General features: G+C 32.1%; 1 protein-coding gene across 3 annotated transcripts; it reads right to left on the bottom strand.

The window, feature by feature from the left end:
• Positions 1–864: 864 nt before the first annotated feature.
• Positions 865–9,342, bottom strand: LOC123204876. Of its 3 annotated transcripts, XM_044621683.1 has the most exons (5): positions 9,185–9,342; positions 9,033–9,097; positions 8,174–8,324; positions 1,944–2,054; positions 865–1,586 (listed from the first exon to the last, which is right to left on the bottom strand). In XM_044621683.1, the coding sequence occupies exons 3-5, from the start codon at positions 8,288–8,290 to the stop codon at positions 1,365–1,367; spliced, it is 450 nt and encodes a 149-aa protein (XP_044477618.1). In that variant the 5' UTR covers positions 8,291–8,324; positions 9,033–9,097; positions 9,185–9,342; the 3' UTR covers positions 865–1,364. The 3 variants fall into 3 exon arrangements, with proteins under 3 accessions (XP_044477618.1, XP_044477616.1, XP_044477619.1); XM_044621681.1 differs by having other exon boundaries at positions 9,033–9,339; XM_044621684.1 differs by lacking the exon at positions 9,033–9,097 and having other exon boundaries at positions 9,185–9,339.
• Between the last annotated feature and the right edge of the window lie 6,363 nt (positions 9,343–15,705).

The raw sequence follows: 15,705 nt of genomic DNA, 5'->3' as shown, positions 1-15,705 counted from the left end.
GCAATTACTTCTAGATTCTCTTTCCATTTTCTTCGTAACCTTATCCCACCTTCTAATCCACCCAATTTTTTAAACTTAAATTTATGAATTTAATGCAAGAAGCACTATTCACGATGCTTAACATAAAAGCAATCGCCTTGTTTTGTCAATAAAGTGTTAAAAGTTCACTAAAAAATATCAAATACCTTTCTAAAAATTGTCAAAAACTCTTATATGGTATAATTAATAATTTTGTAATAAAGTGGATATCTTTTATACTAAACAATATATTAAGGGCAAAAATGAAATAGAACCACTACAGAAAGGGGGAAATTGTGAGAGAAGTTGAAGTTTGTGGATTGGTCGGTTAGAAGGTGGATCAAAATGAAGTCATGCATGTGAATGCCTTGTTGAATTACAGAAATTGAAGTTACCACTCAATAGTCCTACCCTGGAAATTGACTTCACCATAATTACACTACACATTTCTAATAAAACATCTCTTGATCATCAACCCACATTAATATAAAATAATGTACCCCAAAAACCTAACACAACAAGTCTAATCCATCCAGGATTCGCCTAATTTCCCTGTGATGTAATAATGCAGCCTATAAATCCATAGGCCGGATTTGGAATAGGCTTCCGGTCCCATTCATGAGCTTCATTTCCTCCTTTTCTTGCCTCTGAATATTTGCTTTTATTCACCAAGAAGAGATGACACAAAAAGCAACATTACTAAAATATTGCGAAATAACAATATCATCTACCAACAGGTATCCAATTCCCAAAAGCTAAATCATGAATCATGTATGAAAATTGACAAAAGTATAGCAGGTGAAAGATACCTGCATCAATGTGCCAATTAGCTCAATTGATTCAATATCACCAAGAAAAATAGAGTCTCACCTTTATCAAAAATAAGAATTCAAAAGAAAGAGTTCAAGCATCTATATCCAGTATAAGTACAGATACTCAACAGACTTCCAATCTTACTTTAAATATGCCCATACTAGCTTCAACTTTTTGAGCTTTCACTTTATATCCATGGATTAAAAAATAGTTTACTCTTGAATGCAACAAGATCAGTTACACGATGAGACTGCTCCTTTTTCATGACACAATTTTCAATCCCCCATTAAAAATCATTAGGACAACAATGTAAACTCTCTGTTGTCTATTTGAGATATTAATACAAAATCTGACAAAATGTTGCCTTCTTTTATTAGGATATTTTAGAAAGGCCTAAACTGTCCAGAGGGACCATGCCCAGAAGGCATAAACAAACCTGATCTTAGAAAGTATGCCAAAAAGAGCAGCTTTATGGAGCATGCCCTGTTTCAGAATCAATTCAATTTCAACTGGAAACTGAGCATTTCATGGAATTATCTCATCTCAGCATGTTTTTCCATGATGGTGGATCCTGGTTCCTCAGTATGTTCCTTTTTGTTTGCAATTTTTTCTGCTTCAGCTTTCTCAACCAAAGCTTGTCTCTGCAGAGTTGCCATCATCTCCCTCATTGTCTTCTCCTCTCCTTCAAGCTGTATTTTCATTATGTACTCGGCTTCCTTGTCAATTGGTTTGAAGTACTCTTCAATGGCAGCCTCCTGCACAGGAAAACAGATGTTCTTTAAACAAGGGAATCTGGAAAGTAAAATGGGAAATTTAACCAGGGACAAAGTGACAAAAGAAGCTGCAAAATAAGAAAAATATAAAAGCCTCAATACTAAATATAACTAGCATAACCAATAGAATTTGTGAGTCATACATAGCACGCGGTCTTCCTTTAAAACAAAAGACAAAATCATGCAAGTTTTTGAATCAACAAAGCTTAGCATAGCAACGCTGTGAATTAACAGATTAGTATAAAGAAATCCACAGAATCAACTGCATTTGGAATTAGGTTTCAAAAGGCCTAGCTTTCTTATCATTTTCCAGTTATCATACGCTGCGATGAAGCTTACTGTTTCTTCTAGCTTCTTATTTAAAGTCTGCATCTCCTCAATCATACGACGAACCTCTGCTAATATTGCTTGCTCGGGAATTTTTCTTAAGGCTTCCTTCCTCTTTTGTGCCTACACAGGAGACAAAGACAGGGTAATGATCATTACAATGAACATTTTAAGCAAAATTCTCAGAAAACTTGTAGGGTATAAGTATGGTGAGTCTATTAGAATGATAAAAACTGTTAGGATAATATTAATTAGGAAAATAATATTGATTAGTATAATAATATTAATTAGAAAAATAATATCAAAAGATATTAATTAGGAAGTTAATATTAGATATAAATTAGGAAGATAATATTATATATTAATTAGAAAGATAATATTTGTTTAGGTAATATTGGATTGATTTGAATAATATTTTAGTGTAATAATATTTGGTATATGATTGCTACAAATTGGGATAAGATGAGGTTATTGTAAAGGAGGGGTTGGATGGATGAGAGGGGAAAATTATTATTATTTGTGTATTTTGAGTAGCCTTTGACTAATTGGAAGACTACAACCTTTGGGAGAAACTAACACCTTTTGTTGTCAGTATTGTTTTCTTTTAATATTAATAATGTAAATGCTAGGCCCTTAACAAATCGGTATAAGAGTTCTTGTGATATTGAGGAAGGACAAACTTGATTTTAAGGATGAGAATAGAAGGCCCTTGTTGGTATGGTGACTCATGAAAACAAAAGTATAGGTTATGGGAAAGGGATTTGGTCTCCGATGTGGGATTGAATATGGACCAAATCATGACTATAAATTTGTTAGGATAAGGGTTTTAGGGACACTCATAGGCCAAGATTTATGGACACTCGTAGGGTGGAATATCGCATAGAAAAAAGGGTGCAATTAGGATTAAGAGAACAAAGAAAAATAGAAAGGAAAAATTGGGTTTTGGGCAATAGTTGCTATGGGTAGACTTAAGGCTAATTGGGAGGTTTCCAATACCTTGAATGGCCGAAAAATGGAAGGTCGTGGCTCTTCAAATTTCGGTTTATTCATTTGTAACCCCCTTCTAACAATAGAATCATTGTTATTTTGTTGTGCTTTGAGTTTATTTATTATTTTAAATAAATAATGGGATCAGATCTTAACCAAATAGCATCAAAGCCACGTTTTGATCCTAGGACTTGTTTTGTGTGTGATACTAGTGGACAATGATGGATGAGATGATGACGCTATTCTAATCGTGAGTGATGAGAAGTGAGCGAGGAGAATAACTGATCTGGTGGAGAAAAGTAGAACTGATTTAGTTGAGATGGGAATTTCAAGCATGGAAACAGTTTTTAGTAAAGTCACAGTCAATTTGGTTGAGAAGGTATATTCTAACAGATATTCAACTAGTTCCGGCTAAGTCTAGCTACCAAAAATAGTTTGCCACTCAACCTTCCAGTCTTTAGGCCAACGAAGATGTGGAGCAAAGGAGATGTGAAAGAAAAAGAAGAATATAAAGCTTTTAACATGACCCAATCCATACACCGATTTACCCAATTCTAGACCTAACCAAAACCTAACCCATTAAAGTCAAATCCAAGTCAATCAAATCCAAACCTTTATACCCAACCTAGCTCGAACACAGTATCAATAAACTCAAACACACCTATTCATTTAAAACCAACCACAATTCAGCATTCCAACCCAATCCTAACACACATAACTCTAAGCCCACCCCACTCATATTTGACCCAACTTAATTACCATTTAAACACCCCTAATCAAACCAACCCAACCCAATTTCAATTAAAACCATCCAACCCAATTGGTCTTAACACTAGACCAAACCTTAAACCCAAATATCACACCAACCTAACTCAAATATCACATCCACCCACTTAAACCCATAACAATCCAACCCACATACTACTAACCCAACCCATCACATGCAATCCCGAACCAATGTAATTCTCTTTTATACAACCCGCCTTCTCCTTTCTCAAATCAACTCAAACATAAAAACATCCTTTTTTTTTTTTCTTGGTAGAAATTCACCTAGAGTCGCACATCATACCTCTTTTGCTTATCCATCCTTGATTCTTGCATACATGGGTTGTTATTTATCTTAGCATCACTTTGTTGACCAAGATTATTTAATTGGCTGTTATGTTTTTGTAACTAAGAATTTGAGTTGGCCAATTCTAGTTATAACCATATTTGGTGAAGTAGTTGGAAGTCAAGCCATTATCACGTGCACTTTCTCCATCATTAAGCAATGTTATGCTCAAGGTTGCTTCCCACAAGTCAAAATAGCCCACACGTCTTCCAAAATTCCTGGTCATATCTACATTCTAGAGATTAATTGGATACTAAATTTTTAATTAGCTGTTACAATGGGTTTTAGAAACACAAAATGCTTGGGCAAAGCATCAGGTTTGGCTGTCATAACTATTATGTTGATAACCACTTGCCTAATGTCCCCAGTGATCGTGTTAGGTTAGCAAAAGAGTGTCTTTTTCACAATAGCCTTTGTTGTCCGATTTGGCATAATTGAAGCTCTTTACTTCTCACTTTCTCATCTTCTCTTATCTTCCTTGAAGGTGCTTGGGTCACAACAACATTAACTCTTGATTCGGGAATCACTAGACCACCACCTCTTTTAAGTGAAGTTGATTTACTAAGTTGTAAGGACAAAGTGGGCATTGGAATAGAAGTAACAATGCATAATCATATAAAGAAGATGCTTGATAGGTTTTATGCAATAAATGAAGTAAACAAGCTTCTCACCAACCAGTCTTAGGTGTTAGTTCTAGGGTATGATGACATGGGAAATGAACTCTGGAAGCCAAATCTCATATCATCAATGGAAAATGACATGTAAGAAGTTAGTATAGGCCACAAGAGTAGAGTTAAAGTTTTGACAACTTACTTGCAATAGATGAAAGCTTGCTTTTAGATGTGAGGATGAAAAGAACAAAACTCTTAGAAGCAATGGCAATTTTCTTGTAGAGAGTTGGCGATGAGCAACAACCACTTGGAGAAGTTTTTCATCGATGTGATTGTTTGAACCTCAAAAAAAAAAATCCTTATTTTTCTCATCCGAGCTTTAATTGATTACAACTCGTCAAGAAATCACAAGTTCACGAGACTTGGGCAAATCATCTTAGTGATGAAAAATGCTTTGAGAAACACGATTTTCTCAAATCCGCCTTGAGGACAAAGTGGCTTTCGTTGGGTGGGGTATTGTTAGGACCCATGCATATACTTGTAAGAAAGAGAAACAAATGGCACAAGCACAAGACTAGACAAGTGTCATTATACAAAAAGTAAGGTAGCACCAAAGGGAGATGATGAGGAAAGTGGCATGAGTTAAGAAGTGCTGACAATTACAAAGAGGAATATAGGTTGGAGAGGAGAGAAAGGAGGCAAGAAGAATTTTATAAGAAATGAATGGAAGGAAAGTGTTGGCCCCTCGAATGCCACGTGTAGGACTATTTTGATTTCATTACTCATTTACTATTACGTTGTAGATATTGTTTACATCAATACAAATCACATTATTTCCTAATTGATTTCTATTATTATCTATCTATTTTGCCTTGGTTCATAGCTGATAAGTTGTAGGTGTGGTTGTGTTGGGAATTACTTTGGGTGAGGATTGCGAAACCATAGTTCAGTGAGTACAAATTCCTAACAAAATGGCATCAAAACGGTGAGGGAAGTGATCAGAAAAGGGAAATTGGCGACAGGAAGCTTGGCTAGAGCACAAATTGGCAAGGTAGGATGGTGGATTGGCAAATTAAAGTCCAAAAAGTCATTAGTGGAAGGTGAAAAGTCGTAAAAAAGCTAAAAGGTCATGACTATAGGTAAGATCGGTGATTGAAAATGATGGTGGAAGATGAATCAGCATTAGAAAGGTTAAAGGGCACAATGATTGCAACCAAATAGGTTGAGAAGTCAAAGAGTTATGGTGGAGGTTGATGAAAAGGTGAATCATCATTAGGAGAAGATGAGTTGACAAGGTATGGTGATGGAGCAAAAATCAACGCTAAAAAAAGGGTCAAAAATAGAAAAGAAAAATACAAAAGTAGATTCAAAGGAAGTAGCAATGGTGTAAGGGGAAAAAAGAGACAACTCAAAAGACAAAAAAGGTAAAAAAAATGGACCGATAGAAGAAAAAAAGAAAAAAAATATATGGATTGGCAGAACGAAAAAAAGGAAAAGAAAATATTTGATGGCTAGAAAAAACTGAAAATATATATGGTACTAGACAGTTGAAGAGCAAAAAAAAAGGAACATTTGAAAAAATATATATGTTATAATGTTTCTTTTATTTTAAAAAAAAAAAAAACTTTCCAATTTTCTCACCTTGTGAACAAGGTGATTCTCAAAGGAAGGGAAATGTTAGGACAATGGTTTTTAAGGACACTTGTAAGGTAAGATTTAAGGGACACATGTCCTAATTAAAGGGTAAAATATTGTAGATAAAAATGGGAGAAATTTGGATCAAAGGGAAAAAGAAAAAGTAAGGAAAATTTAGTTTTGGGCAGCAATAGTTATGGACAACCTTAGAGCTTATTATGAGGTCTCTGATGCCTTGAATGGGTAAAAATGAGAGGCACTGCCTCCTCAAATTGTCAGTTTATCAGTTTGTAACCCCCTTTCTATCAATAAGCATTGTTATTATATTGTGTTTTGAGTTTATTTACTGTTTTGGGTAAATAATGGGTTTGAATCCTCACAAAATTCAAGTCATTAGTGGTCTTGATAGTGGATGAGGATGAATCTGTTGGATTTGGTAAGTTTTAACATGACAGTGTTCCAATGAAAAATTAGCCAGTTTCAATGAAGTTCTTCTATTGACAATGGACCAAGAAAAGGAATCAAGAAGAATGGGCAATTGACAAATTCCAACGAGTTCCAAAGGCTGGAAAACATTTGTTCACCCAATGATCTGATTCAATTTGTGACGGAGACAAAACGGGCAATGAATGAAGAAGAAATCATTAAACACAAAGAAGAAGAAAATGAGACGTTGATGGAAACGTACTAGGTTAAGATCAACAAAGATAACGTTGAAAAAGGAGGAAGTAAGGGTTGACTTTTTTTATCACGAGTGGCGATTGGAATAAAGTAAAAATGGGAGACGCTTTTTTCAAATTGAGTAGAAAGAAATGTAAAAAATAATCAAAATGAGTGTGTAAAAAATAAAAAAATAAAAAAAATAGAAAAAAATTTCCAATTTTTCCACTTTGAGGACAAGTTGGGCTTTAATATGTTAGAATAATATTAATTAGAAAAATAATATTAAAATATTAATTAGATAGATTAAATTAATTGTGAAGTTATATTAATTAAGATATTAGATATAAATTAGGAAGATAATATTTGATTAAATAATATTTTATTTAGGTAATATTTGATTGCTTTGAATAATATTTTATATGTGATAATATTTGGTGTTTGACTGCTACTAATTGGGATGAAATGAGGTTATTATAAAGGAGGGGGCTAGATAGAGAACGGGGGAAGGTTATTGTTGTTTGAATATGTTGGGCAATCTTCGGCTGATTGGGAGGTCAGGGCCTTTGGGAGGAGCTGACATTTCTTATTGTCAACATTGTTTTCTTTATATATTAATAATATATGTGCTGGGTCTCTAACAAAATTTAAAAGCATAAAACTGATAAAATGTAATAAGCCAAACAAGTATATAAAATATGATGAAAGAAAGAAAATTAAGGCAAAATAAAAATTCTAATTACAGATGACTTTATGATTCAAATAATCCTTCATGTGATAGAAAAACATGATATTTGTGATCTAATGTTGGAAATCTCAATAAAAAAATGAGATTGAATAAGAATAAATATGCCAAGTTTTGGAAAGATTCATGTTGACTTCCAGAGTTAATAAAACAAGACACAAGAGGAGTCTCCATGGTTAACTTCAAGATAAATATTTTTTATTTTATTTTATTTATTAATTATAAGAAACTAGGAAATTCAATTAATAATGATTCAAAGGAGAAAATAAAAATGTAAACAACTTAACAGAAGACCACAATGTTTGCCATCTTGAGTCCAAATGCGATAAAATTAAAGGAAACAACAACAAGACTTTAATCAACATGCAAATAGCATTCAATAGAACTCAAACAGGAGTAGAGCAAGATAAAGCAGAACTTATAAGATATTAAGAATTTAAAACACAAACTCCACAGAATGGTTATGAAATCTTGATGTAACAATAAGTAATACCTGTTGGAGACGCTTCTCAATCTGCAACCTATAAGATCGAATTCTTCGTTCTTCATATCCTGAGAGAACTCTCACATAAAACATGGCTCTTCTACCAAACTCTAATAACCTATCCATTCAAACTATTCGCCAACTCAACATGTACGTATTCCTACAAAAACAAATAAACATGATTTAACAAAATAAGTATCTTTAATCTTTCCCAAAGATACAGTTGGCTGCTAAGAAAATTCTAGTTTTATGGCAATGCTACTTACAAGTGGTTTTATCTGATGACCTCCTAATATTACAAATTACCAGACTAAACTCATACCATGTGCTCATAATACAATAATATTAAGTGCAGAACAATAATGAACTAAAAGAAAGAAAGAAAGAAATTCCGCAAAAATAAAAAAGTGAAAAAAAGACATAGTTTTAGACTATAAGTATATTTCGTCTCTGATTTACGTAGTCATCATCATCTTCTTCTATTTCTCCCTGACCAATTTGCCCATCTACCTGGAATTACGTTGCACCATAATTCATTCTATACAATAAAAATAAGAAACCCTGTCAAAGCGTGCGCGCACACACACGCATATATATTCGCTTCAAACCTATTAATTTTATTCTGTTTTCTGAGCATCCAAACAGTCAACAATGTCAAAATTAATAGCGCCCCATTTCACAATTAAAACCGAAGAGACAAATTGCGGCTAAAATTTTCAATCTAACTAAATAGAAAAATAAAATAAATGCACATGAATCCATATGTTAAAAAAAAAAAAACCCAAGATATACAAATTACCCAATCTAAACCCCCCAAACAATAAAAAATTGAATCAAACTTGCACAAACAAGCGGCACTAAAGCTTACCAAAATTTTAGCAGAAACACTTAGAACGTGTCCCCTCTTAGCTCCAGCAAATCAAGATTGGAGAGCTAACAGTTAAATAAACAAATAAGACCTTCCTTTTGTTACGTCTAAGAGTAGAACACTGTTTGAGTGGAGAGATTATTGAATTTTACGATTATAATAATAGTGAATCTGCAGCCAGGAACTGGAAAAGCCGTCGATCGACTGGAATCGGTAGTTGCTTCAAAAACCCCCCAGTGTACAGCTTACTAGGGAGAATGGCATTGCTCCAAGCCTAAGAGCCTCCGGCCCAACAGGCCAATGGACAAATAAATTTTCTTTTAATAAGGAAAAAACAAATATTTTCTAGGATAATTAATTAAAATAACTCTTTTTACAATTTTAACCAATTTTTTATACATTAAGTCAATTAAGTAATTTTTTTTGAAATTTCCCTTACATATAAAGTTGGTTTAACTGTAGTGAACTTATTACAAACACCCATCCCTCCTTTATCTCCTGTCTATACTCTAGTTTTTCAACTGTTTTGACTTCATGTCTTCGTTTGAAATTTAACTTTAAAGTGAGGGAAATTAAAGTAAATATCCATTTTACCCCTCTTTAACTAAAATGCTCTGTTTTCTTATTGCTAAGCTAAAATGCCCACTTTTCAAACTTTCAAACAAAAATGCCCCAAATACTTTTTAAAATACCAAAATTATCCTTTACCATTTTTATATAAACCCTCATTTATATACATTTCTCAAATCATTCAAACACTCACTCTTACTTTTATTTTTACTCAATATTTGATATTGTTCATTTAGAAGAAAAAATTCATATTTTTTAATTTGAATCTAACGAAATCAATTCATGAGAAAAAGATATTTATACAAATTTTAACTCAAAACTTAATTTTATTTGTTAAATCTAATTTGTATGTTATGTAAAGGGGATATTTAGATATTTGATAATAGTTTAGGGGTTAAACAAAATATTAGAAAAATATGAGAAGCATTTTGATATTAAACAATGTATGAAGGTTTTAAATAAAATGTTAGAAAAATATAGGGGTATTTTGATACAAGTCAACATATGAAGGTGTTAAATAAATGTTAGATAATTATAGAGGTTAAAAAAATGTTAGAAAAATATGAGAGTTTTTTGGTATTAAGTAGTATAAGAAGACTTTAACTAAAATGTTAGCAATATATAAAGACATTTCGATACAAGACAACATATAAGGGTGTTAAATAGAATGTTAGATAATTATAGGGGGTTAAAAAATTTTTAGACAATATATGGAGGCATTATGATATTAAAAAGTGTAAGAAGGTTTGAACTAAAATGTTAGGAATATATAGATGCATCTTGATACAAGTCAACATATGAGGATGTTAAAAAAATATAGAGGTATTTTGATATTAAAAATTGTAGAAATGTTTTAAATGAAATATTAGGAATACATAGAGACATTTCGATACATAACAACATATAAGGGTGTTAACTATAATGTTAAATAATTATAGGTGGTTAAAAAATATTAAAAAAATATGAGGAGCATTTTGATATTAAATATTGTAAAAATGTTTTAAATGAAATGTTAGGAATATATAAAAGCATTTTGATAAAATATAAGAGCTTACTGATACAATACAATATTTGAGGAGGTTAAATAAAATTGTAAATAAATATAAAGGGCATTATGAAATGAGACAACATAAAGGCATTTATGATATTATAAGAATATCAAGTTCATACATGTTATAAAAAATGGTCTATTTTGATATTTTATAATATATTAAAGAGTAAAAAAAATTTTATGGTCCATTTGGATATTAACTAAGATATGAAATTAACATTTTGGTTTCAGATAATGTATAAGGGTATTTAATGACATGTTGAGAAATTAGAGGTGACATATATATCAATAAATGTTTATTGTGGATTTTTTTTTATAAATGTTTAATTTTTTCTCAAAATTTTTTATTATAGGATTGATAACTAAAATAACTAGTTATGTTTTTGTTCATTTCCAAAGAGAATTGATCAAACATGATAAAAACACAATGAAGTATGTTGGAGATTGTAAACAATTGGTTAAAATTCTCTTTGGAATAACATTTGAAGGATTTATGCAACTTTTGAGTGAACATTGTTGTATTGATCAAATGAGAAACTACATTCAACTATATATGAAACCAAGAAGAATTGAGTTCAACTGCTCTGTAAAGATTGAAAATGATGACCAAGGCCTTTTGACATGTCTCAATACTTCAAGGAATGTATTTTTGTTTTTGTTACATGTATTTCGATCAAAGGACAAGAAGAAGAATAAGAAATTAGTGAAGTGAAAAAAAGAATTTGATTGGGAAGATTTGGTTGATTTCAATAATGATGCATTCTATATTGCTAATGAATAGGCTCGTGGAGACAAAGAAGGGTTCTAGACTGGGGTGACTTTGAGGGATGAGATGACTGATATTCCTCTTTATAAGATAGACTTTAAGGATATGTCATATGTTAACTTTAATATAAATAGTCTACAACTTGAAAATCCTATTACAGGTGGCAGAATTATTCAAGACCATTTTTTGACAATGTCCCCACTGATCCATTTAAGTAACTTCCCGATTTTCCTATACAGCCTTTATCAAGTGGTGCAAGATTGATCCAAAAAGGAAATGTTATAAAACTTGATGACATTTTTAATGATAAAAAACACTTGAAAGATGTTGTGGACCAATTTGCCCTAGAGACCAAATTTTAATATAAAGTGCTTAAGTTTGACACGGGGAGATGAAATATTAAGTGTTATGATGAAAAATGTCAATAATATCTAACAAAAAGTAGAGTCAAACCTAGTCAAGTCTTCCGAATTGGTAAAATGAATCCAACCCACACATGTTCAGTTGATCAGATAATGTCACAACATAAACATGCTGAGGCTCAGGCTTTAGGTCAGTTAATAAGGTTAAAGTTTGTGTTGATTGATTGAATTTATCAGCCTAAAGAGATCATTATTGACATCATCGATTGGTATAAAATTGACATTTTATATTCACAGGGTTGACCGACAAGAAATTAGGTTTTAAATTCACTAAAAAGATCATCGAAATAATCATTTATGTTTTTACCTGATTATTGTTATAATTTAGAGCTTGCTAATCTGGGAATCGTGACAACTATGAAAACAGACAATGAACATCAATTTAAGTATTTTTTCATGGCATTGGGATGTTTAGTCCTTGCATTTATATAATATATTCAACTTGTTATTTACACTGATATTGTTTTCCTTAAAAGTCAATATCTCGGATATTTATTCCTTAGGGTGGGCCTCAATGGTAATAATCAGATATACTTAATTGTTTTTGGTGTTGATAAAAAAGAAGATTATGACATATGGTGTTGGTTTCTGATGAAGGTTAAAGAATGCATCAATGAAATACCAAAATTGACAATAATCTCAAATCGACATCATGTTACATATTCTGCAATGGCTAAAGTCTTTCCAGATGTTATACCATAGGTGTTGTTGTCATCACCTTCTATGTAACATGCAATCAAAGTATAAACGCGACTCATAAGAAACATGTTTATACATGTATAAAATTTTTATACCGGTTAACATTTTATAAATTTTGATAATGAAGTGCTCATATTATTTATAAACTCACAGGTTGCTTATTTATATTGGAAAGCCAAGTCATATATAGAGTCGGATTTTAAGGCTATGATAAGATCTCTTGATGCAGTGCATCCTCAAGCTGAGGCTTACCTACCTGAGGTTGGGTTTCATAGATAAAGTAAAGCACATTTTTTGGGGCATTGGTATAACATAATGACAGCCAATATTACAGACTCGTTTAATGCCTTCATTAGACATGTATGGGGTTTGCCCATCATAATACTCATCGAGTTCATTCAAGTCACATTATAACGATGATTTTACTAGAAGAGAAACCATGCAAGTATATACAAAGTAATTACTAATTGTTTATTTGAGCATGCCTTTTTACACTTATGTTTGTTATTAACAGATGTGTTGTTGCTTTTTTTTGAATTGTAGATGAATGCCTTAATTATGTTACTCTATGGATAGAGGAGAAGCTTGAGCACTATGTGTTAAAGGTTATGCACTTGAAGATTCACCCAATTACAAATTTTTAGTATCAGGTTCTAAGTAGTGGTGGATACATGGGCATTGTGGACTTTAATGAAATTTCTTGTACATGCAAGAAGTTTCATCTTTCACGTATTTCATGCAAGCATGTTGTTACTGTTATAAGACATATGAGGCTCACAAATTTGAATGCATGGGTTCATCCTTTCTTCACCACTGAGTATTACTGTGCAATGTATGCAGAACCTATTAATCTACTCGAGGACCAATTAGAATGGTTGCATGGCCCTGAAGAAAGAGTTATCCTTCCCCCCATTTTCGATCGTCATCGATTGAGTTACCCTTCAAATAAAAATTGATGTCTTTCATAAGGGGAAATTGTTACACCCAAGGTTTATAGTTGATGTAAGCAACTAAGATATGCATGAACACAATGTAAAAGCCTAACACCGGTTCCAAGCTCTGTCTCGCAGGGTTTATGTAAAAGAGATAAATGAATGAGATTTTCACAACCTTCTATTTAGTTTTATTAATTATATGATTTATGTATTTGTTAAAATGATATGTAATTGATGTACTTTGACTAATGTTTCATTTGAGTACTTGAGTTTATATACAATGTAATAAATTTAGTGTAAATAATGTTTTAATTATATAATTGTTATAATGAGCACTATTTATGTAATTGTTAGAATGACCATTTTGATTGTTTGAGTAATGTATGATCTACTTATGTAGTTGTTAGAATGAATATTATTTATGCATATCCGGTTGGAGTTCAAGCCTTAGAAAAGCCTTAAACAAACTCAATTAGGGAGTGAATGACTTAGCTTAATTTGAGGAGTTTAGTTTATCTAAATGAAATTTTTTTGTTAAAATTATGCAAGTTTTGCTGCTAAGCCCATTCTATATAAAGGCTAGGTATTCCAATGTAAAAAGACTTTTAGGAACTTTGTCATTTTTAGTGTAAAAGCTTGAAGTTTTTATTCCTCTCAATTCCTTTATCCATCCTCTTGTGTTTAGGGAGTGGTGGTGGGGTTCTAAGGTTTGTGGATTTATCCTTTATGCCTTGTTTATGCATGTGTTCCAATTTGGTGTCATTTTAGTGTGTGTATTATTTTTCTTGTCTTGACAGAGAGTTGCATAAAAATTATACAATTGCCACTACCATTTTCTTTCATTTTTGATTGTCTTGCTTTGATGAATATTTGTACAACACTTGATTATATGATAGTGTAAATTGTTATAAATACTTGTGTATAAAGCTTGACTGCATTGAAATTCCATTTGGGGCTTAATTTGAAGAAATGGTAAAGTAGTGCAATTTGGAGTGAATAGTGTTTTCTAGCTCACCCTTTTTGAACTTCTTGCTCATGCATGGTGTTATGCATCAATTATATCAATATTATTTATATTTCAAACATGTGTTTATATTATTTGAGTTCGAATTCATACTTTATTAGGTAAGTTAAAATAAAATTGATAACATGGAAAAAAAATGAAATCAAAAGCATAGCTAATAAACCATTGTAAATAAATATATATATAACAACTCAGAAATCGATAAAATAAATAATGATAAATACAAATATACATCTGTGATCTACTTAATATGGTGAAAATATAACTGCGAGGCCAAACACTAACATATAAAGGTAGATAACTCTCGAGAAAAATTCAAGTTTTGTGAAAGTGTCATACACTTTATGAAGCGTAACATAAAAATACCGCAATCATTGGAACCATCGCCTTACTGGGGGAGACCTTTTGCTCGATGCAATATCAAGTGATTTAATCGTGGTGTATGCCCAGAAGCTGTCCAAAAACTTGTCGCCTCTAATAATGTTGGTATGAAAGTCGTGTAGGGTTGCATCCACTGTGCGAGCCCCTCATATCTCCTTGTGTACGATACCTCTGAGTCCTCATCCACCAATCACGGAAATCAATGACTCTAGCTACCCAATAGGCATAGTTAAAGTTTATATGAATGAAAACTTATAAACATTGAGATATTATAATTGATACACGTGTTATATATAAGTTAATTCAAAGTAAATTATAATGGAAACATTATAATACTATACCCTATCGACCTCCCTTGAAGGCGTGATCTGCCTCTATAATTCAAAGTAAATTATATTATGGTTTGTAAAACAAACCGAGGGTGTAATCTGTCTCTATCATTTTTGTGAATAGCTTGGGCCACTTGTTCTCCTTTGAAGGCGTGATACTCCAACTGTCAAATGCCATCTCGATATGCCTTATGAAGAAGGGTGAGCTGTTGTCCAATTATTTGGAATGACGACATACTGCTCATGTTGGTGTCGATCTAATAGTGCCAAGAAAGAATCTACATGCTAAAATGGATATATAAAACTTGAATTGTATTATTTTTTTATGAATATATAAATCATTTAACATTCGATGGATATAGCAATTTACATTGTTGATCAACCACTCTCACAACTTGACTACAATCCTTTAAAAAGTGTCTTTGGACTTTGTTTCCAATGCAATAAACCTCATGGTCATTGGATGTTGCAACTTTGGTGTACCACGTGAGGAAAA

The sequence above is a fragment of the Mangifera indica genome, chromosome 20, assembly GCF_011075055.1.
Source record: "Mangifera indica cultivar Alphonso chromosome 20, CATAS_Mindica_2.1, whole genome shotgun sequence".
Taxonomy (NCBI): Eukaryota; Viridiplantae; Streptophyta; class Magnoliopsida; order Sapindales; family Anacardiaceae; genus Mangifera; species Mangifera indica.
The sequence above is the reverse complement of the archived record's forward strand: the minus strand, read 5'-3'. Positions and strand labels throughout refer to the sequence as shown.

Bases quoted from the DNA above. Each gene is read 5' to 3' on its own strand.
- LOC123204876 (XM_044621683.1), bottom strand. From the start codon at position 8,290: ATGGATAGGTTATTAGAGTTTGGTAGAAGAGCCATGTTTTATGTGAGA. The intron at 2,055-8,173 runs GTATTACTTATT...TCTCCTGTGTAG, and splicing joins TTGAGAAGCGTCTCCAACAG to GCACAAAAGAGGAAGGAAGC. The intron at 1,587-1,943 runs GTAAGCTTCATC...TTTCCTGTGCAG, and splicing joins ATAAGAAGCTAGAAGAAACA to GAGGCTGCCATTGAAGAGTA.